This window comes from Drosophila montana, unplaced genomic scaffold (genome assembly GCF_035044405.1).
Source record: "Drosophila montana isolate Dmon_TW-CO22-7 unplaced genomic scaffold, ASM3504440v1 contig_1761_1, whole genome shotgun sequence".
Taxonomy (NCBI): domain Eukaryota; kingdom Metazoa; phylum Arthropoda; class Insecta; order Diptera; family Drosophilidae; genus Drosophila; species Drosophila montana.
Genome location: NW_026996690.1, coordinates 1,532,737 through 1,559,737, shown reverse-complemented (window position 1 = coordinate 1,559,737; position 27,001 = coordinate 1,532,737). Strand labels below are relative to the sequence as shown.

Sequence of the window (27,001 nt, the reverse complement as noted above, 5' to 3'; positions counted from 1 at the left end):
TACTTTGCGGCGCTCGCAGGCGATAAGCGACGCTTGTTGCTATTGTTATTTTTGCTGCTGCTGCTGCTATTGTTGTTATTATTGCTGCTATTGTTGTTGCTATTGTTGTTGTTGTTGTTGCTGCTGCTCCATTCGGTTGCATTGCCGCGGCTGCTGTTGTCGCTGCGGCTGCTTTTGTTGCATAAAAATTAATATTTATGCGAGGCAACTTGTGCAAAGCACTGCAAATGCCATTGTTTTCATCTGCCCAACCCCCGTCTAACCCCCCCCCCCCCCCACCCCTCCTCGCCGAAAACAGACCCTTCGGCTACACTCGTGGCAAGGACGTTCCCGGTGGCCGCAACTGCATTCTCAGCTCGTCAAGCGCAACGCAACGCCAGCTGACAAGACGTACATATTTTTATGATGGCATTCAATTCCTTGCTCTAAGCCACAACCCAAACCATCCCCCACCGTCACCCCCTCCCACCCTTAGGCAGGTGAAAATAAAAATGCTCACACCTCGCCAGCTGTCAGTTAGTGAAAGGCCTCCATTTACCAGGCCCCACGCTCCCCTGGCCGACTCACAGCCTGTCGTAATGGCGCTTAAATTGCATATAAAAATGCACGACCAGATGAAAATGTAATTAATAGCATATTAAATGGACCGACCATTAATAAAACATGATTGATTTATGCGGGTAATTAAAGCTGAAGTGCTATCAGGTGCACGACTAGACCATACCCTGCAGAAAATAAACAAAAACGTTTGTGCTTGACAAACTAAATGTTAAATTGTCGTAGAGATAATTAAGAGAACAAAAAATGGTTATACAAGAGAATTACAAATAAGTTTAGCTAGTCGAATAGGCAATACCCTGAAATAGGTTACGAAAGGTGGGAAAATTAAATACACAGACTTAAAGCGTCAAAAATAAATGGACAAGACTAGTAAAAGAGATTCAGGTTCAGATTCCAGGTAAAAGAGGGCCAATATGAAAGTATATATTAGTTAAATATATAAGAAAATAATGAATCATCAAGAATTAAAAAAATAAAAATAAATAAATAACGTCGTCAGTTAAAAAAATTTGAACATTTTTCATTTCAAGAACTATTTCAAAAAACAAACTTTGTATTTCCAATCAGGGTTGGGTTGGTTCCAGTATGTTCCAGAAATTCGAATCGAAAGCAAGTGCTCCTAAAAATTGTAGCGTCTTTGTAGTTAGAAAATGCAAACAAACTGTTTAGTACCGATGAGAAGTGACGTTTAGTTTGGGCTATGCGTCGGCTTTCATGTATCGCCATAAGCAAGCAACTCTCAATCCAATTTGGGCAACCAGATACAGTTAAAGGTCGTCGTACCAGCTGTTGCCTTAGCTGCCTTAAAGTGGGAAATATCATCGAAAGAAAGGCCTGCCGTTGTCCTCAATCTATCAAAGGATACTCAAAGAGGAAAATGGACTTGCCAGAGGGCATTCTAATTGGTTTCGGCAATCCGCTGCTAGACATAACCAGCATTGTGGAGGACACAACGCTGCTCGAGAAATACGAGCTGAAGCCCAATGCTGCCATCATTGCCGAGGAGAAGCACATGCCGCTTTTCGAGGAGCTGACCAACCAGGAGAACGTGCAATATTCGGCTGGGGGTGCTTGCCAGAATTCAATGCGTGTCTTCCAGTGGATTGTGGGCAAACCATTTCGAGCCCTGTTCTTTGGCGCCGTTGGCCGGGATTCGTTTGGGGATAGAATTGCCAAGCGGGCGCTGTTCGATGGCGTCGAGACGCACTATCAGGTCAAGGACGAGGTATCAACCGGCACCTGTGCGGTCATAATATCGGGTCAAAATCGCTCCCTGGTCGCAAGCTTGGGCGCCGCGGCTCTGTTCAGTGAGGATTGGCTGGACATTGAAGAGAACCAGTGTCTGTTTGAGCGCGCACAGTATTTCTATGCGACCGGCTTCATTGTCGCCGTGAACGCAGCCAGCGTACTCCGCATAGCGAAGCTCTCCAGCGACTCCAATCGCTGTTTTGTGCTCAATTTCAGCGCTGTCTTCGTGCTGCAATCACACAAACTGGAGCTGGACCATATTCTGCCATACACGAATATGGTTATTGGCAACAAGCAGGAGGCCTTAGCATATGCCACGTCACATGATTGGGACACCACGGACATCTTTGAGATCGGACGAAAGCTGCAGAGCCTGCCCAATGAAAATAACCGTCCACGCATTGTCATGATCACCGATGCTGTCTGCCCGGTGCTCTGCTTCCAGGAAAACGATAAGGTGCTCGAGTATCCGGTACCCAAGGTTGACAAGAAAATAATTGTGGACACCAACGGCTGCGGCGACGCCTTTGTCGGCGGCTTCCTTTCGCAGCTGGTCCAACACATGCCCCTCGACTACTGCATCCGCACGGGCATCTTTGCATCACAGCAGGTCCTGCGCATCGTCGGCATCCAAATTGACAAACTGTCCAAGTATAGGGAGAGTTGCATATAAGAGGCACATGCTCATTTCTAACCAAATTCAAGGGTAAATTTTTATATATTTTATAAATGGGAGCACCAAAAAGTGAAGTTGATTTATTTGTAAAAGGAAGCAACGGTTTACTTCGGCTTGTCGAAGATTGAACACCATCCCCTGAATACTTTTTATGTAGCTTACTGTTGTGCAGATGTAAGAGCTGACTTTGGCGATTATATCTTGGAAATCACGCCCATTTCTCTATACATAAGCTCATTTTTCCATCAGTTCAACCTAGAGACTTTTACTATATGTTAGTCCGATATTGATAGATACGACAAAATATATGTAAGGGGAAGAGGGAAACATATATATGCCGAAGCGAGATCAGATATCTGACAAACGATAAAGTGTTTCATAAAAGTACTTTGACGGATCATTCCTATATAATATAGGGATCTGATCCAACCGGATCCGAGAGAAACAGACGACTATATCAACTCAGCTGTTGGTTTTGAACAAGAATATATAAACTTTACAGGGTCGCAGGTGCCTTCTTCAACTTGAGTTCAATCAAGAGCCAAATTCGAACACTTGAACTCGTCTGGAAACGTATTTCAGCTTCAGATATTTTTTATTAAAATAATTCATTATTTATTAATATATATTTAATTTTGAAATAAATTGTAATTTATTATGATTGCAGCCTGCCTTAAAATTATATGTTAATCAAGATAAAAATAATTTCTGATTTTAATGTTCATTAATGTTTAATACAAATGTCTTTGCATAAGCTCTCGTTAAATTTTAATTAAAAATAAAATAAATTAACAATCATATTTAATCACAACAAACGAAATGCCTTGATTTCCTGCAACTTTTTTGGCACATAAACGCGCCTTTAGCTTTGGCGCAAGGCAGCGTTTCGTTGTTATATGTATGTGTGCATGTATATGTGTATATATGTATATATATATATATATATGTAAAAAAACGGAATGTTGAAGGGGTGGTGGGGCAGGGGAAGTGTGGGTATTGGGCATGTTTGGTCCACTGAGCCAAGCGGAACAAACAGAAGTGAAGTAAAAATATGCGTTGCATACTTTGCAGCGCCAATGCAAATTTGAACACCCTCACCACTACCAACCCGCCCGTCCCCCTTACGACAACCCAGCCCACGTTACTTGTCGCGCTTTGTCTTCTTGCTGCCACACAATCCAAGTGCCGGCTGTTGACTTTGGCCTGGACAAAATATTACGAGTCGCAACTGGAGCTGGAGCTGTGCTGCCTGTGCTAGCGCACGTGCCCGTTGGCAGCGGGCGGGGTGTGGTGTGGGCTGCGGCTGTCGCCCACTGATTAAAACGATGCGTCCAGCGTTCGCGTGACAGCGATTTTTTCTCGTTAAATCCTTAAACGTCGCTTCGTTTTTTAACACTTGCCAGCTTGTATTCCCCCACCCTCTCTCACTTTCTCTCTCTCTCTCTCTCTCTCTCTCTCTCTCTCTCTCTGTGGCATTTTCTCTTTCTCCGCCTGCCCACTTTGATTTCTCGCCAGCAGCCCCAGCTTCAGCGCCAGCTCCAGCTTCGTGCTATAATTTATGCATGTATCCATTGTGATTTATGGCTTGATGCGCGCTTCTCTTCTTCTACTGCAGCAGCATTGTGTGCTCAATGGCTTAGCCATTTCTTGCCGCATCCTTCCACTTGGCCAGGACACACAATTAGCCGGGAAACTGAGCAGCGGCACAAAAGAAATGCCTAAGCCACAATCAAACAATGCAGCGTCAAGTCACAAGTGTCATGTGCTGACCCGCCCGCCCTTTCGCCTCCACTTTAAGGTTACACACACACACATGCGCGCTGGCACACACACACAGCTTTGCAGTGGCCAAATGCAAAGTTTCTTGTGGCAAACAAATTTAAATAAAACTTTATTTGAACCAAGTGGCTGAAAACTTTTCAGATTTGTCATATGCACATCTTCAAGCTAATATTCCTTCACACTTAGTTGACATCCAACAAGTCGCTCGGAGTTATGTGAACAAAGACAAAGATTCTTCATGGCATACTTTAGCAATTGCTTGACAGCATTTTCTGACAACTTCTGCTAGAGGGCTCACATAAAGCATCAATTTTATACATTTTTCTTATGCATGTATATCGAAATGTCTTTTGGGAAATTCAACCACCAAGAGGGGGAAAATTGTAGTTAAAGTTTGTCTGAAAAACATCAAAATCGACGCAGTCATATAATTGCGCTTTGCAAACCTGACGTAGTGTGCCTGTGTGACTAAATGGGTGCGTTATGCTAGCAAGCGAAACGTCGGCGGTTCAATTTCAGAAACTACATAAGATTTTGACCTTTTAATTTGTTAAAAAAGGTAAGGAATATAGTTCTTCATATATATGCTTCTCAAAAAAATTACAAATAGCGTATTTTCAAAAGACTTTTAAATACATTTAAAACAGACAATAAACAACATATTTTTGGCAATTTTAAGTCATTCAAGGCATTCACAAAGCATTCTTTAAATTTTTCAACAGTTACGTAAAATTTACGCATGATAAGAGTTCCTAGAATGCAATTACTTAGGCAGGCCTGTGCCCAAGGCAAATTTCTGCCACTAAGTGGACCCCTAATTCGATTAACTTCATTGGCAGGCAAAAATTCAAAAGACGAGTAGAAAAAAAAACAGGCCATAGTCGATGCAAAAGCATGGGTCACAGGCAAATTAACAGGGGACCTTTGACCTGAGCGCCGGTCATAAAAAATTCAGAAGAACAAAGGCAAATTCGAAGTGTATCACAAAACGTGGAACTAAACAGTTGAAGCGAACAGAGTTAAGGAAGCAAGGCCAACACAGGCAGCAAATAGTTGCATTGAGGTTTGGCTCATAAAAATTACTCATACGCACTGGCAACCTCAGCAGCGGCAACGACTTTGACTTTGACGATGACGATGACAAGTTTCAAATGCTGCTTGTAACTTTGCTACAACAATAACAGCTAAACACAAAAACAAAAACAATTGGCAGTGAGTGTGTGTGCGTCTGTTTTTGTAAGAAATGGCAAAAGTTTTCTACTTACTTTGTGTGCAGTGCTCTTGGCCCGGCTCAGACACCCATTTAACCCCCTGGCCAAGCCCTCTATTCCCCACTGATGTCGCCTGCCATTAACCCAATGCAGGCAGCGCGTCGCTTACAGAGTCGTTCAGTATTCAGTCAAGTTCGCAACAGATCCTGCCCGGCCCCGTAAAGACCGCAGACGCGTTTTGTCCTTGGCTTCCGCTTGTTGTTGTCGTTGTTGTTGCCTGTCTGAAGTGCTGATTGTCTGAGACATTGCCGGAGGCTACCATTGAATCAGCACTTCCCTTCAGTCTTTAGCTGTGCGTGTGCCTGTGTGCGTGTGTGTGTATGTGTGTGTGGATTATTTGAAATAATCGAAGATTTCCGGCATAATGGCAAATCGTGTTTCCATTGTTTTTTCATTGCTGGAAATTTGTTAGTCACTCGACACTGATGACACCGAGGATTCGAAATATGTATATATGAGCATCCAAGACATTTAAAAGGATCTGCCACACAGACAAAAACACACAGACACACAATTGCTTGTCGCCGCCGACAAACGCTATAAAATTGTATTAACTTAATTCGATTGCCATGTTCCAAATGTGATTGATACCCGTATTATTCAAGTACTTGAACTTGATTGCTTGAGTTATAACATTGTTTCAATTAGATCTCCTCTAAAACTTTGTGTGAATCAGCGATAATTCACCTAATTGATTAGATATAACATGAAATGGATGTATGGATGTGCGTGTGGCGCGTGTGCTAAATATTGGAAATTAACTTTGAATAAACTTCAATAATTATGTTATTAACTGGCAGCGCTCAATGGCAACAGGCCAGACATCGAGTTACCCTATAAATCATTTTAAATATATTTGCTAAAATAATATTTGGATTTGAGATATAAGAAATAAGAAAATCTCAAGCAATTAGGGAGACAAATTAAGAACTTTATATATTATCAAATATATATATGCACATATTTAGAAAATTTCAGACAATTTTCTGAACAATTTGAAATTTTATAATTTTTGTTTTTTTTATATTTATAATTTTTTATATACTTTTTATGTTCATCAAATGGACTTTCATAATAAAGTCGGTCTTCGCAAAGTATTTTATGTTACAGATTTTTGTTGAATTTAGGCAAAACAGAATACGCCCAAAATATTTTATAGAATTTTTCCAAACTATCAAATCGTTAAACACTTAATACTCACACCAAAAAAAATATACAATCTGCATACATGTAAATATGTTTCATAAGAGAAAACAACTATAAAATACCAAATCTGTTTTAGCTAAACTTTAAATATTTTCCATCAATTTTCATGCTTCTTGTCTTTAACTACAAACTATAGATTTACATATGGGCGACAACAAAGAGAGTTTCATCGCAGAAAAAGAAAAACTTTTCCATAAGCAATCTAGTGCGATAATTTGCAGCAATAATGTGTTTCATGGATACTTTTGTGCCAGTTTTTCGTATTGTCTACACCAATAAAAGAAAACAAAACTGGCAGGAATAAAAAAAAATGAAAAAAGAACAAATGTAAAGAAAATATTACGCTATTGTAAGAGGGTTGCCGGTTGGGTTTTATTTTCGAAAAGTTTGTGTAACTCCATTTTGTTTGTATTTTTGTTGTCAAGACAAGAATAAAAATTCGATGTCACACGATTGACACAAAGCACCAAATACAGAATAAAATCCGTTGGCTTCACTGACTACAAAAAGTAAGGCAAATGAAAATAGGAATAAAAATGTCAACGACATCAAATTTTGGAGCGATTGTAAATGTGATAAACATAATAAATATATCTATACATGTAGCTAAAGAGACAGATTGAACTGCAACTGCAGCGCATAAACATGAATCGAATGCTACAGATTGCAAATTGCGCATACGCCTCGTGCTTCCCATTTAAGTGTTGCTCCTTTTGGTGCTTTGCTGCTTTTGTTGAGCCACTTGACGCTAATGGACTTTAAAGTGTGTTCTCAAGCGTTCAATGCCAGATTTTCAACAGACAGTTGCTAAGTTTAAAGTGCTTCGCACATTGTTGTCACACATTGCGCATACGCCCCATTGCACCGGCAGCTGCCAAAACTCCCCTGACAGTCATATAAAGGAAGGCAACCGCTTGCGAATGTATATTCCACCACATAATTTGCTGTGCAAATAATAAAATGCCCTAATTCGGAATACGCCAAAACACGCACACATACACAGCCACACACAACAAAATTACACACAGCTCTGCTCATCTGGCGCATTGTTGGTTTTTTCCAATTTTGAAAATTGCTTTCATCGCCACATGGAAAGAACCAAATGCTCCCTGTGTGTCCGTTTGTGTGTGTATGTGTTAATTAGGAATATCAACAGCACTTAAATTTGCTGCCGATTATCAGAACAAAGTTTTCTTGTCTGAGGCTTGAGGTCAGCTAATACGCTGGTTTCTGCTTCCAGCTCATTGTTTCAACTCTCAAGACATTCGTTTGGCATTGGTTTTTCGGCTTTTGGGTTTACTTGATTATGTCGTCTGGCCAGTTGCTTAAGTGGGGATAAATAATTGGGTAAAGTTGAGCAACATTTATAATTTATAATAAAAATGCTAACTCTTCAGACAAGATTTTGGAGCAGTATTTAGACATTGCATAATCAATTCCCAAATACTTTTAAACAAATAAAGCTATTAAATTCAGTTTGATAAAACAATTCTAAATATAAAAGTGGAGTATAACATTAAAGGAGAACGTACTGCTGTGTCGCCGAATTCTGTTCTAAACTACATGGTATATCAGCAGAATATAACATTAAAAAAAGCTACATTACAGTCTAGTATAACAACAGTATATATCAGTACAACAATATAAGAGCAGTCAAATATAACATTTGAATATTAAAATATGATATTAAATTAAAACAGATTATATTAAAACAGTGAAGGATAAAATCTATCATGTCGCTGAGTAGAGTAAAAGTTCAGGTACAACAGTTAGTATAACAGTCTGGGAAAGTGTGGCATAACTGCAAAGTTGAACAGCCTGGAGAAGAAATATAGTGCATCAGAATGGTATAACAGTCAAGTATAACAGTATTATAAAAGTTGAGAAAAAGGTCTATTATGACAGCCAAGAATAGTGATAAAGTATAACAGTGTATATGGCAAGTAAGTATAACAGTCTAGGAAACAGTATAGCTTAACTGCAAAGCTAAACAGCTTAGAGTAACAATAAAGGTTCCCAGGATAGTAAAACAGTTATAACAGTCTAGGCAAAAGTCTTGTTGAAAAGTAATCAAAAATTAGAACACAGGAAGGCATTTAACCCAAGTTCTCCCTACTCCAGACTTAATGTACCTCTTTTTAAACCAAGGCTCAAATAATTTGACAACAACTCTCAACGAGCGAGTGGCCCATTTAAGGTCCATCCGAAAATAACTGCAAGTTCCCGGTTCCAGTTCCCTTTGCCCAGTCATAAGTATCAAAAACACATTTGCGCGCATACACGATGGGAAGGAAATGTATGTGTATGGGTGATGGAGAGGGGGAAATAAAAAAAAAAGAGAAAGAAAGAAAGAAGCAAATGGCAGCAAAAGAAAACTAAATGCGCATTTAGCAGAAATGAGCTGCGTTTTCCGAAAATTAACTTTCAACAACATGTGTTGAAATGCATTTATCTTCCAGACTCATAACGACCATGCCCCTTCCCACCCCATGTCCCAACCGGACACTAAAACTTCGCTTAACAACTGCAAAAAAGGTGGAAATTAATTTCTGCCTAGGGCGGGGCCAAACGGCGAGGAATTGGTGCTAGGAAAACCTGCCAAATTGTGCTAAATGAGCGCCAGTTGAAATTAAAAAACTAAATGGGCACACAAGAGCGCACGGCAAGGCAGCAGCGGGGGGCGCAGGGAAAGGAGCAGCCGAGCACCCGAGCAGCCACGACGCAGTTGGAGCAACTGCCTGCAGCAAGTAGCTTCGCATTATGATTGCATCATTTGGGGCTAATTTGCATTTAAATACTTGGGCTCTGTTATTGTTCGAGTGCAGCATGGAAACTTTGCCACCACTTTCTGTGTTGCAACTGCTGCAAAGAAACCAGCGGCGCCGCCGGGTGCAGGCGCTTGGGTGAGGGGCAGCGTGTCAGGGTGGCGCCTGACTTGGCGCAAAAGTTATGCCGAGTCAAGGATATCATGAGATTGTCGTGCACTCGTGCCGGCCAACTTCAGCTTCAGTTAATGCGTTTGAATAATGAATGCAGGACTACTTTTAGCCGGCGTGCACCTTGCTAGCAAGCCTTACCCCCCCATTCCCATCACCCCGCCCCCCTCGCAGATAACAATGTACAAACTGGCGCCGTCGCGCGGTCATTATTTAGGGGGCCGTCCGGAAAAGAGCTCGGGACTTGCAACTGGCGGCCATCTGGCAGCAAAAACGCGTTAAGATTTATTGAATGCCAGATGAGAAATTTTTTCTTCATTTTCTGATACCCTGTACACATGGTAAATGGATGAATGAGGGGCATGCTGCAGTTGTTGCAGCGACATGTAACAGGCGGAAGAAGTATGTACAAGCATGTCCGCCTGTTTTTAAACTCCAAATAAACCTGAAATTATCTCAATATCATGCACAGGTCAAACTTATGTTGAATTATCGATAACTTCCACCCGTTATCGATAATCGATAAGCTTAGATTGTAAGCCACGGTTTATTTAATCGGAGATTATAAAGAGTGGATATATGACATTTGGTATGTACCTACTTCTGGATACCATATTTAATTGTACCGATCGGAAAAAAAACACAGAAATTATTTAAAAGTGAATCTTCACAAGTGTGGGGCGCCTAGAAGAGGAAGCACAGCCGCCGCGTGTATGTGTTTTTTGTTGATGCACAAGGTATCTCCCAGTTGAACACTCGTGAATAAAGCACGCTTAGTTGATCTTATTTTTTCTTATGGCGCTGAAGCAACTCTTTGGCGTTGAAGACCTCTCCCCGACAGCCTTTCGCGGTAGCACCCCACACGGCAACCCTTGTTGCCCCCCAAGCATTGCACTTTTAATAACTTGCATAAAAGTTTTATGTCTCTCGCTGCATGTTCGGGAAAAACTTTGCGTGTGTTTGGCACTTGAAAAGTTTGGAGCGAGCCCGCGAGCACTGTTCACCGCGTCGCGTTTGGGGAGTATGCAAAACAAAATCGCTGGAAAAATAATCGCATCAAGTATTTAAACTGACATTAAAAATATTGAAAAACTCGATAAATACTTGTTAAGTCTGGCTACGGGCAATGTTGCCTTCAGCTCGCTCTCCCTGCTTGAGCTTCTGATGCTGATTATCTGCAAGGTGTACAATGGAGTCGCGTACAGCGTGGTGTATACGTGTTTATGTGTTTTCCTTTAACATACTTTAAATAGATTTACAAGTCCTTAATAGCGCGCAACGCTCAATGATTTAATAGTTCAGCAGTAGTAAAAGCGTACATTTGCGAAGAAATAAAATAGTTTTATGGACAGTATTTAATGGGAAAGCAATACAAGACGCTTTCGACTATAGATGTTACACAATATACTGATCAACGCTGCATCAAGAACAAGTCTAAGAACAGAGAGTGCACTCGAAAGACAAGAATTCATAGATGTATTTAGTTATATCAAGTAAAGCTCGGTAGCTCTATGACAGCTAGATTATATATTGATGTGATCACGCCGAACGCGAAGAAAAGCATATGTACAGCAAAACAAGTATATATACCAAATTTCAAGAAGACAACTGCCCAACTGACAGAGTTCACATAGTCAGTTCAAACTGTAACTACTAAGAATATCGTCACTTGAAAGGAATATTAAATAAATCATTATTAAACATTTATACGCTTCACAATTATGCGCACTAGATAAATAAAAGCAATTCACTGAAATTTACTTTCGCATCAAAAATAAATTACATTTATTTTCCAAATGGAGTAAATAATTTTCCCGGTCAGTGCACACAAACTCTTCGATGCGCGCAGGTCCGGAGCTTTTCAGTGTCAACGCTTGTGACTGCGTTTCAATGTCTGATGTCAGGTGCTTAAAGGGTGCTTAGAAATGCATTTTGGTTCGCTGTCAGTGCTCGTGTATTTACCTGTAACCTGTATCAGACAAATTCAATTCAGTTCCATTTCATTCGATTCAATTCATTAATTGAATTCAGTACTCCAATTACTTTTGATAGCCGAGGAAAGTGCGAGGAAAAGTCATTTATATATATTTGTAAATTTGTACGTGTAGCTGCTCTACCCGCACCTACACCTGCACCTGCACTCGCACCTGCACCCACACCTGCACCGTCCCCCTCACCCTCACCCCTCGCTGACATGCAACAGGCGAAATTGATTTGCTGAATTTGGGGTAAATGTTTTATACTTCGACAGCAAGCTAATGGAAATCTGTGGGTTTTCCGAGGAGTTACCTATGCAGGTGCCTAAATGAGCTTCACAATCAGCGTCCTCCCTCAGGCAATTGATTTGCCAATTTAGTAAACCAACGGAAATACACACGAAACGATGCGGCTCAGTGGCTCATGCAATTACACATCGATTGAGGCGAACAATACGAAGCACAGTCAAATGTACTGACGGATTTGATTGAAGGCCGGATGAATGAACGGATACATTGTCTATCACTAATGTAACGAGGAACTCAATTAATTTTAGCAACTGATTCATGACCCGATTACCGGAAATTATAGACAAAAGCTAATGCTATAAACTTTAATTGCCAGGAAAAGTACGTATTATTTGTATATATGTAAATTGATTATTGGTTAGAGGAACGATTCAAAAATAGTTAAATATGGCCCTTGTTCGAAAATTGGTTTTCATAATAACAAACAGAAGATTAGATGCCCTCTAGTACTTTTCTATACTTAAAGTTAATCCCACAACAAGCGCTTCAGCAAGGTCAAGAATGTCCATAAACTAATAGGATCCCTATAATAAAAGCTTATCCTATAATAAGTTCTCCAGACAGGACAGATGACCATTAATGAAAATGGATATAATTTATATTAATAAGAAGCATACCATTAAATGCGATCTGAAATATATTATGAAATCTAAGGAATTTACTTTATAATAAGAGATTATCTTACTATAAGTTCTCCAGTCGGGTCAAGAATTCCCACAGGAAAAAAAATAAATTAATTTATAATAACAAACATGACATAAAACGCAATCTACAATATATCAACATAACTCAAGCTAAATTACAAAATTTATTTAATTAATTTTAATAAAAAATACAAGATAAAAACTAAGGAACTTTTCCTACAATTTCCTACCTCTAGCAAGTCCATCAGAAATAATTGATTGAATTTAAAATTTATAAAAACAAGCATCCAATAAGTTTTCCAGTATTTATAAACCATTTTAGATCGCATCCCATCTTATAAATTTATCTTTTTTTATGTATTTATCCTTTTTTTCATTTTATAATTGAATTAAATATTTAATAATTATTAATAAAATAAATAACTATTAAATAAATATTAAACATATGTTTTTCAATCTAACTAGTATATACCTCTTTTTCGAGTCGAGCTCTAAGCAATCTGGTTTCTGTCTACTTTTATCAAATAATTTCTCTAACTACAGATACTTTTCGTTGCGCTGAAAACATTCGCGTCTGCACTCTTATCTACGAGCTCCTAAGTAATTAATGTCTTTCGATCTGGAGACCCTCCTCACTCGTTTTTTGCTATCTTCTTCTACTAGAAATATTTGAAGGAATCTGTGCGCCTCTTTAGCTCAGTGGCAGAGCACTGGTCTTGTAAACCAGGGGTCGTGAGTTCAATTCTCACAGGAGGCAGGAATTAACCGCCATTTTTATATTTCTTAATAATAATACAATTTGCTAGATATCTGAGGAAAGTTTTTTTATACTTCAATCGAACACCCGAACATTATGTTCTTAAAAAAATTAGTCTTAAGAAATTATAAGAAATAACTTCAAGAATCGTAAAGAAGTGGAACTATTTCTGATATAGATATATATAGAGCTAACATAGTTGGAAAAGATATTCACACTTTTTTATTCTTCCCAAAATGAGAGCTCATCTCAGGAATCTTTCAAGTCAATCTTCCGACATACCAAGCCAATATATAACAAACAACCGTGATTAGATATTTGACTTGAAGTGAAATTTCTTCAGAAATCGTAATCTAAAGATAGAGCTGAGATGCCTTCGGTGGGACATGACAAGTCAATTGTGACAGACAACAACAATTTGATGCTGTTGAAAATGCGCTTAAGGCGATGCAAACGAGTGAATGCAATAATTTGTGATGCCGAATGCCGAATGCTGTCGTCCGCCCACTATGAACCCAGCAGCACCCGCAGCAGCACAACACCACATGCAGCGCCCCAAGCAGGCAAGAAGCATGTAGCATCCTCTGCGGCACACCGACACAGACACAACCGCATCCTGCTGCCATATAGCACATAGCAAAAGGTCCTTTCGTGACGTCCATATTCACAGTTCATAAAATTGAACCACTGGGCGGGACGAGGCGAAGCGGTTGCGACGGCGGCTCAGCAAATCGAAATAAAAATTTATGTGCACATGTTTGAATTTATTGCCCATCTTTGGCCAAAGAAGCGAGTGCCTGGATATGGGCGAACATATGTATGGCTATGCGATAGCAGGACTCGCTACCGTAAACAGGACTCCGGCGTTTGCGTGTGTAAATGTTATTCAATCAAATGTGAAATCATATGAACGATTGCGTTCCACTCATAAACATTTTATTTACCTTTAATTTCGTGCGAAGCGCCCTTTTGTGATGCGCCCGTGATTTAATGTGATTTAGCCTGCGACCCAAACTCCCCACCAACAACCCCTCGAAGCCCTCCAGCTTAACATGTGTCAGAATTATGGGGCAGGTTTCCCTCGCTAAATCTCTACCATCTCTCTTACAATTGTTGAATTAAATTCGCGCGATTTTTATGACTAAATAAAATGATTTTATGCCCCTGCGCCCTCCCTTGCAAGCGGCACTTGAATGATATGTGGGCATCCCTTCTCCGGTTTATTTGACTCAAAATGCCAATTTCTGTTTACCCAGCATCGAATTGTATTGACGGCGCAAACATGAACTTGAAAGTCTTTAGTCATAAATAAACTCATACAAATTTTCAGTTCGGCTTCTGATTTATGGAACTTTACATATATTTTTTTATGCGAAACGTTCATCAAATCGCGTGTCGCAATTGTTTTGTCGGGCACTTTATTTGTTTAGTATTTTAGGGAGTTCATATTTAATATATTTATTTATGTTAGCTGTTTGGAAAGGGCAAGTATTTCATATTTTTATTTTGTTTTAAATGTAAGAAACTTATACGGATAAAGTGGGTATTCGATTGAAGTAAAACGGGCCTTCTCTGCATAAAAGAATGTATCCTTTATAGAGATTTATTAATAATTAATATCAGCAAAAAATATATTGCCAAATATCTTGAGCTTTTAACTTGATTTAAATGCAATAGAAATAATATTAGTATAATAATAGAAAAATATTATATAATAATAGAAAATAATAATAATAACATTAATAGTAGTAATAATAATAAAAATATATTTGAATATTAGTATTTTTAATACCAAAAGGAACTGTCTAAATAGTTAATAATAATTAATATTCTGATAAAAATTCTGAATAAAATGTATATTTATATTTTCATACTTAAATCTTTAATATTAAATATAATTGGAATTAAATATAATATAAAGAAGAGCTATCGCACCTGATGCAAAGAATGCAATTCATTTATAAATGTTCATTCACAATTATATTCAATCTAACCAAATAGTTTAACGCACAAGTACACACAGAAACTCGTACTTATATAGTATATAATGTTCCATTAGAGCTATTGAAAGCTCGGCTCTTGGCTGTCAGATGAAAAGCCATGGCATTTCCTTTGAATTTTCATTACAGTCAAGTTTCCTCCATGGAATAATCTGGCAATTCAATGATGCAATTGAATAGTTTTGGTTTCCCATTTCTTTTCCTCATTTTTTCCATGATTCTTTTTTTCCACGTTCTGGATTTTACATTTTTTTTCCTCTGTTAATTTTGCGGCTGTCGAAAAAGTTGTTGGAGCGCACCTTTATTTAAATGCCTCAGCCAAAAGTTTTCTCAAGATATTTGCAAACATCTGTTTCCTGGTTGCCTGCACCCGCCCCGTTGCCTTCCCTCGCTTTCCCCTTCGCCTTTCAGTTCTGTTCCTCAGCGGAGGTAAAAATCATGCTGCAGCTTGGGCAACATGAACCAAGTGCAGCGCCAGCAGCTACCAGCAAAATCGCTGATGATGAAGTTCCAATGCGGTCTCTCCAAAGGCTTAGCACAGCGACAATTCTCAGACATTCATTTGACAAGTTAGCCGGCTTAAAATACCCCGCATTTGTGGGATATATCCGGTGAGAACATATCGTTTTAAGGCTACCAAAAAATATTGTCGAAAATGTATTTAAAATATTCCCTTTGTTACTTAAATAAGAAAAGAAGCCTCAAATCAAGAGCTGGAAAAACTTGGAATTTTCTTAATATGATTTAAAATGAGGTTGAAAAAATAAACTTTTTTCTATATTTGTATGCACTCTTCCTTTAACATTGTACACTTTCTCGACATCCACATGTAGGGTATCTTTATAGTCGACTACCTTAGTGTTAGCTCACTTATGCATAATCATTTCCTTGCGGCATGAATATAAAATTGTCTATTCAGTTGGCTGGCAAACGCGGCTCAATTCACGGCTTTTCCTTTAACTTTCTTACTGTGATTTTGTCACAGTGTACCGCGGCACAGCCTTCAGTCCGTGCTGCTTCCTGCGCTGCTCGGACTTTTATATTAGCTAACTAGCCGGGGCGGGGCTACAGTGTATTTTGGTCTGTTTAGGTTTGAGCTCAGCTCATGGATTCTCTCTGCCGCTCTTTGACCATATCTCTCGCTCTCCCCCTCTCTCTCCCTCCTGCTTCTCACTGTCTGTCCAAAAGCAAGTTATTCGCATTCTTGTCCGCTGCTGTCCCACCTTTTGCTCGGTGTGTTATTATGCTGCCAGTTTTTCTTTTTTAGGTTTTTCTTTAGCTTTTTTTCTACATTTTATTTTATTTTTTTTTTTTAGGGTTTCCTGTAGTTTGCACACAAGTTTTTCATTTGTAATTCAAGATGTCAGTCAGCTGGGAGAGCCAAAACTTAATTAAAGTTCCGCACTTTTCCTGTGCCCAGACGCTGCACTCTCGCTGCAGCTTCTATGTACGTATGTATTTAGCCAGACCCGTTACGCCCACCCGGCACGCCCACTTTTCCTCGGTTTGTCTGTCGGCATTTTATATAGCTGAGTTTCTTCTTTTTTACTGTACCCCGTACCCATTGAAAATGGTCAAAAAGGGTATAATGTTTTTGACAGGCAAAAGGCAATCCGACCCCATAAAGCATATATATTCTTGATCAGGCTGATCAGCTCAATCGATCTAGCCATTTCTGTGTGTAAGCGTCGATGCGAAAAACTACAAAGTCTAGAGACGTGATATTTTAAATATAATAGTTCATTTTTGAGCGATATCTCCTCTCATTTTCATAATATCGATAAATATCGATTTTGAGACACAGTTTTTTACGCATAACCCGAAGATTATAAGAGCTAAATATACCAAACTTGCTGTATAGGTGCTCGTATAGTCGATAGAGATTATAACTATTTCACTTTTAGATAAACTGAACATTTCACAAAAAGAGAAAGAGAGAAAGAAACGACAGCTAGTTCAGCGATAGATGCAGGGTATCTCCTAGTCGGGCACACTCGGTTAGAGCAGCCATTGAGGTGAGTGGGTGGCTTTGAGCTGGGTTTATCTTCCAGCTGCACCTGCTGCAAATGGTCGAGCATTGCGACTTTGTTTCCACGCTTGGCATACGCTTTAGTTGGCACAGCCCACACAACCCCCCACCCCCTCCCCCTCGCCCCTTGCCATGGTCATGTGTGTGTAATTTTATGAGCTTATTTAATACTTTTCAGTTCTAATTTGGTTTAATGTTCATTGCTTATAAGCCATGAACAGATTTCAACTTGTTGAATTAACAAAACACACGGCGAGTTGCCTCCAGTTTTGTGTCAAGTGAAATTCCCCTTTGGTCAGCTCTGGAGGTGGTTTCTGAAAATGTGACGCCATTAGTTGGCACAGTTCTCGCCACATGCCGCAGATTAGTTACATTTAGCAGCTGACCGGCTAGAACATCGCATTTAATTAGCCAACCAGCCAGAGGACACAGAACTTGAGTGAGGGAGAGGGGGCGGGACGTGCTACTCGTTCATTAACTATGCATTGAGTTTTGGCATAGCCAACCCCACTCAGGAGCTGGCATCAACGTCTGAGCAACATGATAACTCACATATAATTAGCATATGAAGAAATCCGACTATCTTCACACCATTGTGTCCTTCTGAATGGACCTGTTGGGTTTCCTAGGCAATCAGGCACGTGGAACAATTATTAAATTTTCCAACTTTAGTCCCCCTACCCTCCTCCCGAATATGCAGCATCTGTTTGTGCACATGCATGTAAATTTAATTGAATTACTCTTACATGCGAGCTGCGTCTGTGGCCAGGACCTTTACAGGTTTCAAGCCAAGGAATATCTCACAAAGTCAACTGCAGGCAGCATTTATGCAGATGGCTGAGCAAATTGTTATCCAGGGCATATTTAAAGCAATTAAGGGAATGTTCAAGAATTACAAACGAAATTTTTGAGAAAAGCAAACCAAGTAAAAAAAATAAGCTTATGATTATGGGAGATTGAAGCCTGTGAAAAAAAGGCTTTGGATTTGCGAACTTTAAAAGTCAACAATTTTAAATCTGCGGTATGAAATGCGATTTAAAAAAATATATGCGAGGGGATCGTCTATATATAATTAAGAATGTAGATGTTTTTGGGTTAATATTGCCTAAAAAAATTGGGAGAACAAATCAAATTGAGTTTCCAATTAAAAATACAAGCTCAGCTGCAGAAACTGGATGAAGTTCTAATCATATTTAAAATGTTAAACAGCACAAAAATTGGTTTACTTTTGCCCGAGTTTTTATATTGAGATGACTTTACAATTTCTTAAGCTTAAAAACTCAAAATCAGAATTAAAAAGCTACCCCGCCTAACAGATAAACTGATAAACTAATTGGTTATTATAATAATAGAGTAAATGAATGAATTCTTATTATAATTCAAATATAAGTTGGATTATTTCTCTTGCTTTTCATAACATCAAGTATACGCAGCATAAGCCCCAATTTACGCACAAGTTGTCTGACAGCCGACGCAGCGCTTGTTGTTGCCGCCAGTGCTTGCTAAACTTGCGCTGCATTTTTATTAGGCCCCCAAGGTGAGAGCCGACATGAGGAAGAGACAATGTCAATGCCATCGAGGAGGGGCCTCAGAGTGGGCCAGAGGGAAAATGCCGAAACACAAAATGCCAAATAGAAAGAACTACAAAATAATCCACTCGTTCGCCGAGAGCAAACACAAACACAGCCAACGTCCCGGGGGCGATTGTGGCTGAGGAAAGCAACGCGGGGCATGGGTGGCAATGGGGCCAATAACTAAATCAGTTAAGAGAGCTGTTGGCGTCCGTCGGAGGTCGAGAGGCGGTTGCTCGCCAAGTGCTTCCCCGCCCCCAACCCCGAACAGCCCTCACTTTTCAATGATTCGCATTTCTCTTGGTTTTTTTCCATTTTGGTCTTGTACTTTTGCATTTTGTTTTGGTTTCATGGTTTATTTCGTTTTTCCCTTGCTAGCGAAATTATTTATGCATTTTGCATTTTGTTCTTTACGTCGAGCGCTTATTAGTTGCAATTTGCTTGCGGCGAAAGTTGTTCGCCAACAAGTCGAACAAATTAAATAATTTAACACAAAGAAAGTTGCGAAAATGGGTAAAAATAAAGGCGGCGGTGGAGGAGGTGGAGGAGGAGGCGGCGGCGGCGGCGGTGGTGGCGGCGGCGGCGGCAATGTAAGCAATATTTGTGTTATGCAACTCGCGTTTTAATTGTGAGTCTAAAGATGTCATCATTAAAATTAGTTACCCACTCGCTCTGATACAGACTAAGCCATAAAAACCTCAGACTATATAGACATATATGTATGTATGTATAGAGAATGTGCCCATTAAAATGTACAGCAAATTAGTTAGAAATAGTTTTTTTAATAGTATTTTAAATCATCTATAAATAAACTTATTCTTGACTTATTTATAGAGGATACTTTACCAATATCTATTAATAAACTTAATCTAGACATAAATAATATCAAGCATACTTTACCAATATTAAAAGAAATTTTTAGCAAATATCTATAAACTTAATCTATTGTTAATAGACGATTCTTTACCAATATCTATTAAAAAACTTATTTTAGACATAAATAATATTGAGCATACCTTACCCATATTTCAAGAAATTTTTTCCTATGCTTAGTCTAACCTTATTTATAGAGGATACTTTACCAATATTTTTAAAAATTCTTAGTTTTTAATTTATTTAAATTCTATTTATTCTTAATTGATTTATATTAAGAATCATAAATAAACCATGTAAGCCCTAACAACATGCCTTAAATAATTATTAATTTAGGCACACTTTAAGTTACTTTTGATATCAAAAATGTACTACACAGCTTAAAGATATACTTTGATGTATATCAACACATCTCTTTTGATACGCATGTAAATGCAATCGAAGTATTGTTCAATTACTTCAAATAACTGAAACATTATCTTTAAATGGCGCCTAAATTATTGTATCTAAAGCTCTGATTAGGCTGTGATATGAAAGTTTTTATGTTAACCGAAGGATAAATAGACAGGCGCAGTGACTGATGGATATATAGAAAGTTAAGATAGACAGACGAGCTGCGCTATTGACAGACAGTCAAATTGGCGGACAGAGGAATAGTCAGACGGAACAGACAGATAGACGAGCAGCCAGACAGAGGAGTATTCAGACGAACGAGTAGTCAGTTAGATTTATGGACAGACAAAAAACTAAGAGCATTTGGGCTTTAGTCCAAAGGGTCCAAATGGTATTTTAATTAAAATAACAAATTCAAAGTTGGTAAACGTGAACCTAAATTTCACATTGGAGTTCTCTACCCCTTTGATGAGCTATCTGAGATCGATGCGTAAGAGAAGCAAAACGGACAGAAAGACAAAGGAATCGACAAAGCGCTGATCTATTGATCATGACAATGTACAGTAGAAACTCTATGGACGTACTTATATGTTTTTAACTCAGCTAAATTATGCAATTGCAACAATTTTGCTAGCATATTTTTGTTATTTTTAAACTGACTTTTTTGGAGGACAAAAATAACTGAAGCTGCTTTACGCCCATTTTGTTTTCACAGCCTAATTATGTCATCTCATTGATCAATTTCCCATTGACATAATTATAATTAAATTGCCATTAAATGCATAAACGTCTACATAAATTTTATAGGAATGTTATATGGACAATCTAACATTTTCTAGCTGCAGGCTGCAGTTGCTAATACTCTCAATTTTTCTTTAGATTTAATATTACAATTAGAGCACAATCTAATTAACATGTTAAACTCGATGATTCCAGAGTTTCATAAAGCTAAGCTAGATAATAAAGCCAGCTCTCTTGAGACACACGCTTAAGTCTATGAAGAATAGCACAATTTATGTACTTACCTGTTGCCATATTATTTTTCTTTATAAATCTTTATTATTATTTGCACTTTTATCACTTTTGTGTAATCCTTTTTTATGCTTTCTGTTAACAGAAAAAAGGTGGTGGTGGTGGTGGAGGCGGCGGCGCACCAGGTGGTGGTGGGGGTGGCAAAAACAAAGCAGCTGCTCCGGCCGCAGATAAAGCTGGCGCCAAGAAGGGACCAGAGCCAAAGGCAGGAGGCGGCGGCGGCGGTAAGAAGGGCGGCAAAAAATAGGACAGCACATTGCCAAGAAAGCGCATTAAATTACAATATTAGAATAAATATGTATGCAAGTATATTTTTTAAGTTTAAAACGAGATATTAAACGCGAGAGTTTTTAATAGCCGACTGTAGTTAAATTACGTTATTTGGCTGCATATTGCAAATTGTTTGGATTTAAACTTTAGCGCTCGGAATGCACAGTTTTCACACGCACACACATACACACACACACAGCTGGGAGCAGTGGCAGCTGCTGCTACTGCTGCAGTAGCTCTGCACGGCTTTCCGCTTGGCTGAGCGCGTTTCGTGCTCTTCACTTGGCCACTTCATTAGGCGCATCTCAGCTGTGGCGGCCAGTGGCTGTTTGCATTGATGGCATGCCCGTTCCTAACGGAACCACTCCTGGGACATGCCAAAGAATGAGGCGGCGCTTGACTTGGATTTGTTGTTGCTGCTGCTGGTGCTGGTGCTGCTGCTGCTGCCGCTGGCATCGGTTTTGCGCCCGGTCGGCTTGCGCGCTGGTGTCGTCGTCCCCTGAAGCATTTGGAGAGATATATGTGTTATTAATGAAGTGCGTAATTTTTGTGATTAATCTATTAATTTGCGGCGCACACGGTGCACAGTTTTATGGGGCAGAGCAATAAACATGGAAGCAAACATAATTAGAGTTCAATTTATTTGCTGAAACATGCGACTAAATGCGCGCAAATAAACAACAAAGTCAGCGGCTATAAATTAACATTTGCCTAACGATTTGATTTCAATAATGGACCAATTCATTAATTAGCATTTAAGGTACACCCTCACACACAAACACACTCACGCACACACACCCGCAGCAGGAAGAGGTGTGCGGCAGCTGCCTAGTTGCAAGTTTTTTGGTTTCTGTTTCGGTTTCTGGTCTTAGGTAACTGGCAATACTTTTGCCCAGTATTTATAAGTGGCAACTGCTGCTGCTGCTGCTGCAGCTAATTATAATTTACTTAACGGCCGTTTTGGTTTATTTATTGTTAATTGCGGAAATTTGTGGAACGCTCTTCAGCTTGAAGTCGCATTTACGCAGCTAATCAAATGTTTGCTAATGAAAGTCCAGTCTAATTAGAAAACAGGTTTGCAAATAAAATGAAATTATTTGTGTTTTATAATAACTAAAAATATTAAAAAAAAAAAGGATTAAACATAAAAACAACAAATACAATAGCTGGTTTGTGTCCTAGCTAAAATATGAAGGAAACACAAGTTGTGAAAAGCAGTGAAAAGCAAGCAGTTTAACGTAATCTTTTTAACATGCAGCAAAGCAGTGCAGCACCAGGCTCATTATTTGTTCCCATTTTGGTTAGCGCCAATTTAAAAAATTACTTTTCAAAACCCAAAAACAATATGAAATAAAACATGCATTCTAAATTATGTAGTTTAAGTAGGAATATCCATTTGAGGGTTTTTAAAAAGCAACAAATATTATTTAAAATTGGTAAAAAAAAAGGAAAAATGTTACAGCAGTCATGTTCCATCTATCAGTTTACCCAACACCAAAAAATTACAACACCAAGCATGCAAAATTTTTAACACAACTTGCGTACATAATGCCTACCCAAAATGAATAAACGATGACAAATTTTAGAAACAAAATTACAATTCAAAGAGCGCCTATAAAAGAAATATTCATATAAATAAAGATGTAAATACCATTACGATAGGTTAAGGACAAAAACAAGAAGAATTATCTTCGACGTGCCGAAGAATGTATACCCTTGCAGACCTATAGGAGATATGAGGTATCTGTCCAAATACCTATTTTCAACAATCTTCATCTAACCCGGGCAACGCCGGGCTATTTATTGCAGCATGGATGTACATAGTAGTCCCACATTCTCGGAAAAAGACGGTAATATGCCAAGCTTTATGAAGACAGCTGATAACTAGGCGGACCGACAGGCTTAGATGTGTCTATAAAGACGAAATTGATACGGGTCGAGATATACGTATATGCACTTTCGGGCATTGGAAAAGTGTTCTTCAAAGTCGTAATACCCTATGCAAGGGTATCATCAAAATACAAATGCATCATCCTACGAAGTCCAAAGAGTTTACAAACTTTAATTAAAAGTTCTCGTGTAATTATTTGAAACTCTCATGGGTCGAGGACTATGCATTTGCTATATTCCGTATTTAAGAAATGTGGAAAAGTATTTTCATTGAAAAAAAACTTACCTTATCTGGCTCTGTGGCAAGGGATTTGCGTTCAACTTGAACAGCTGCTGTTACTGCCGCCGCCTGCGGCATGACAATGGGCAACAGGGGAAACCACAGCGATGTGGAGCCGGTGGAGCTTAGACAAAGCACATTGGGATCAGCTTCATGGGACAGAGCGCTGCCACTGGCCGATTGCGTGTTACCCTGCGGCGGCGTCAGGACGCCCAGCTCGCCATGCAGACGCGCTGTGGAGCGCGACACCTGCGCGGTAATGTGCTCGGCGAACAGCTCAAAATCAAAGGGATCGATGCAGTCGCGCAGGCTGCGCTGCAGCGCATGGAACTGTTCGTAGAGGCTGCGCTCATCGCGAGTCACGCCGAACACACGCTCTAGAAACTTGAGATCAAAGTACAGCTGCAGCGCAATGTTCTGACTGCTGCGCGTGCACTCCGCAGCGGTCAGTTGCTCGTAGTGGGCCAGCAGTTGAGTAAGCAGCTGCTGATTGAAGGCATGCAGCACTTTGGGAGGCAGCGTTTGGGGCACAGCATCGTTTAGGGCTTGAATCAGCTCATGCAAATACGTTTGCAGCGACAGGCGCGGCTGACTGGGTATGCGTATGGTGGACTGCACATTCTGGTCGTGCTCCTCATCGCGCTGCTCCAGCATCTGCGTTTGCCAGAGCTGCATGGGAATGGAAGGTGGGTTAGCTGGCTGCAGCAAGAACTTGCAACAACTTAATGAACTTACAGCAAAATCTCGCAATACAACATCGTGTGTAATGGGATGGGGCAGCTTCTCCGCGCAGCTGTGCCTGGCCAGAATGTCATCGACAATGCGAAGCCACAGCTGCAGCAATTCCTCCTCGAACTGGGCGCACAGCCGCTGCCAATGCTCGGCACCGCCAGCTGTCAGATTGCCCGCCCATTGACGCCAGCTGCTGGGCTGGCAGAAACAGAGCTTCAGATGGGGGCACAGCTCGATCAGGGCGAGTGTATTGCGCAGCGCTTGTAGCAGAGCATGACGCTCCTGCAGCCGCAGCGCCTTCAGCTGACGCAAATATTCTGTCATCTGTTGCTGTGCCGTTTCGCGCAGGAATTTGATCAGCGCCAATTTGTCCTCGGCCCGTGTTGTTTGCTCCTGGAGCAGCACATTCAGCTCCTGCACAATGGACGCCAGCTGGGCATCGAACTGGGCGCACAGCGCTATGGTCGCCGTTTCGTAACCCTTGGTGCGATTCGCCAAACGCTTTGGCTGATCGCTGAGCGCCGCAGCCAGACTCAGCGGCAAGTCGTCGCTCTGTTCGCGCCAGATCTGCAGCGGCGCTGGCGGCGTGCTGTTTTCGACCAGTTGGATCACCTGCTCGTAGGTTTGCTGCAATGCCGCAGCCCAGCTGCTGCGTATAATCTCACGCACACGCGCATTAATAAGCGGCATGTATTTGATCCTGTAGAAGTCTAGTTGAGCCTGCGGCAGCTTCAGCTGCTGCTCGAGCTCGGCATAGCTGCGCTTAGCCGTCGCGCCTGCTGCCAGCTTGATGTCCTGTATGGTCTGCATGTTGCCGACTAGCGCGAAGATTTGCTGCAGCTGCTTGGCTGCCAGACTGTCTATTTGCGACATCCACTGACGTAGTGCATCGCTCAGCTGCTGCGGCGCCAATTTTGGAGTCTCGAACTGCGGCTTATATCCAGATACAATGTCGGGCAGCAGATGCGCCAGCTGTCTCTCGCTACTGTCCATGCGGTTGATGCTGGGCGGCGAGGTGGGCGCGACGCACTCCGCCAGGCGCACAAAGAGCAGGCCATTGGCTAAAAAGAGATAAATGTGTCATTAATTATGCTTCTAATTTAACAAGCTTGATGCTTAAATCTATAATATACTTTTACAAAGATCTATGAAAATGATTTAAAGAAAAATCGAATGAAAACCCAAAAATAACACGCAGAAGATTAAATACCCTTGTAGAAATATGGTATAATTTTTTCAGATATATAAGGAGAGTAGTGAAGCTAGTAATCGCTTAATCATTCAATTAGTCAATCAATCTAACTGTCAGGCAATTTATCGACTCAGGGCGGGCTAAATACATCTAGTTCTACGGTTTGGACTGTGCGTCTGTCAACCATTCAGTCAGTCCATCAATCAATCAGTCAGTCAAGACACATACATCTAGCTTTCACCGCTCACCTAGCAGACAGGTGTCAAGGAGCTCAATGGTGCCGTTCAGTATATGCAAACTAGCTAGTATGCGCTCCTTGACACGCCTTGGCTTATCCTTGTCCGTATCGCTGCTTTGGCTCTGCAGGCAGTTTACGTAGGCCGATGCGCGCAGCTGCAGGAAGGTTCGCAGCACCTGACCCAAATCGCATTTGTCCAGCAGCAGCAGGCTCAGCATGCAGTCGACGGCCATCTCGGCGCTGAGCTGTTCCCGTTCCAGCACTGCGAGCACCGACTGCTTGATGGTCACATGAAACGGACGCAGGATTTCCCATTGCTTCAGGGCGACGGGAAGCCGTTGCATTAGCGCATTCTTCGCATCCAGCTGGAGCCCGGTGCTGATGTGCCGACTGAATATGAAGAGCTCGGTGGCCGCATAAAACTGTTCCCGATCAATGTGCGTCCAGATGAGCTCCGGCAGGCTGCTTAGCAGCTTGATCTGCACCATGGTGCTGTAATAGTTGCTCAGCTGTTTGTTGACGGTCCGCTGCTGCAGCAGCACCTCGGCAGCTGTGGGCGTGGTCTGAAAGCCCAGCAGCTGCTGTTCGTTCAGGCTGCGACAGTTGCCCTGGACGCAGTGCACCTGCTCGATGAGCGTGCTGGCCGATGTTTGCATTGCTGCTATGGTGTCGGCGGCCTTAAGCAAATCCCGATAGCGTTCGCTGGGATTAAACCGCAATTATTTATGTTGCGCTGGCTGCCCAAACATGCCACATCACGATATGGGCCCACGACTTACCCGACCATCGTGCGCAGCTCTTCGCGCTTGTTTTCCACCACCGTTTGGATTTTCTTCTGCACAGCATCGATCTCGGACACGCCGTGCTGCTCGAACAGCGTGTCCACATCTAATTGCAGTAAATCGGCGCTCATTTATTTTTATTATGCACAAATTATAAAATTCTTTTCGGCTTTTCAATTCGATAACTTCGATAACAACTATTGTGCAAGTCAGCAAGTGAGGTGGTCGGTCGATAGGCTGCCTGAAACAATACTATCGCTGCAGACAGCTGTTTGACTCACGATTATTTGTGGCGGTCGCGCGGTTTTGTTAGTTATCGCCCGCCATTTTTAAAAGCTGATCGCACTTAATGC

General features: G+C 40.7%; 2 protein-coding genes and 1 non-coding gene across 3 annotated transcripts; 2 read left to right on the top strand and 1 right to left on the bottom strand.

Moving 5' to 3' along the window:
- The first annotated feature begins 1,134 nt into the window (after nt 1-1,134).
- On the top strand, nt 1,135-2,554 carry Adk1 (Adenosine kinase 1). The gene has a single exon (XM_064700441.1). It carries the CDS (start codon nt 1,262-1,264, stop codon nt 2,480-2,482), a length of 1,221 nt encoding a protein of 406 aa, XP_064556511.1. The 5' UTR covers nt 1,135-1,261; the 3' UTR covers nt 2,483-2,554.
- A 10,740-nt stretch (nt 2,555-13,294) lies between these two features.
- On the top strand, nt 13,295-13,366 carry TRNAT-UGU (transfer RNA threonine (anticodon UGU)). The gene has a single exon. It is a non-coding gene; the product is annotated as a tRNA-Thr (tRNA).
- Nucleotides 13,367-21,555: 8,189 nt separating this feature from the next.
- Nucleotides 21,556-26,854, bottom strand: Cog1 (conserved oligomeric Golgi complex subunit 1). Its single transcript, XM_064700388.1, has 5 exons — nt 26,646-26,854; nt 25,877-26,568; nt 24,440-25,497; nt 23,711-24,373; nt 21,556-22,033 (listed from the first exon to the last, which is right to left on the bottom strand). Exons 1-5 carry the CDS (start codon nt 26,777-26,779, stop codon nt 21,887-21,889), a joined length of 2,694 nt encoding a protein of 897 aa, XP_064556458.1. The 5' UTR covers nt 26,780-26,854; the 3' UTR covers nt 21,556-21,886.
- Nucleotides 26,855-27,001: the final 147 nt, after the last annotated feature.

Bases quoted from the DNA above. Each gene is read 5' to 3' on its own strand.
- Adk1 (XM_064700441.1), top strand. From the start codon at position 1,262: ATGCGTCGGCTTTCATGTATCGCCATAAGCAAGCAACTCTCAATCCAA.
- Cog1 (XM_064700388.1), bottom strand. From the start codon at position 26,779: ATGAGCGCCGATTTACTGCAATTAGATGTGGACACGCTGTTCGAGCAG. The intron at 26,569-26,645 runs GTAAGTCGTGGG...GTTTAATCCCAG, and splicing joins GAGCTGCGCACGATGGTCGG to CGAACGCTATCGGGATTTGC. The intron at 25,498-25,876 runs GTGAGCGGTGAA...ATCTCTTTTTAG, and splicing joins CCTTGACACCTGTCTGCTAG to CCAATGGCCTGCTCTTTGTG.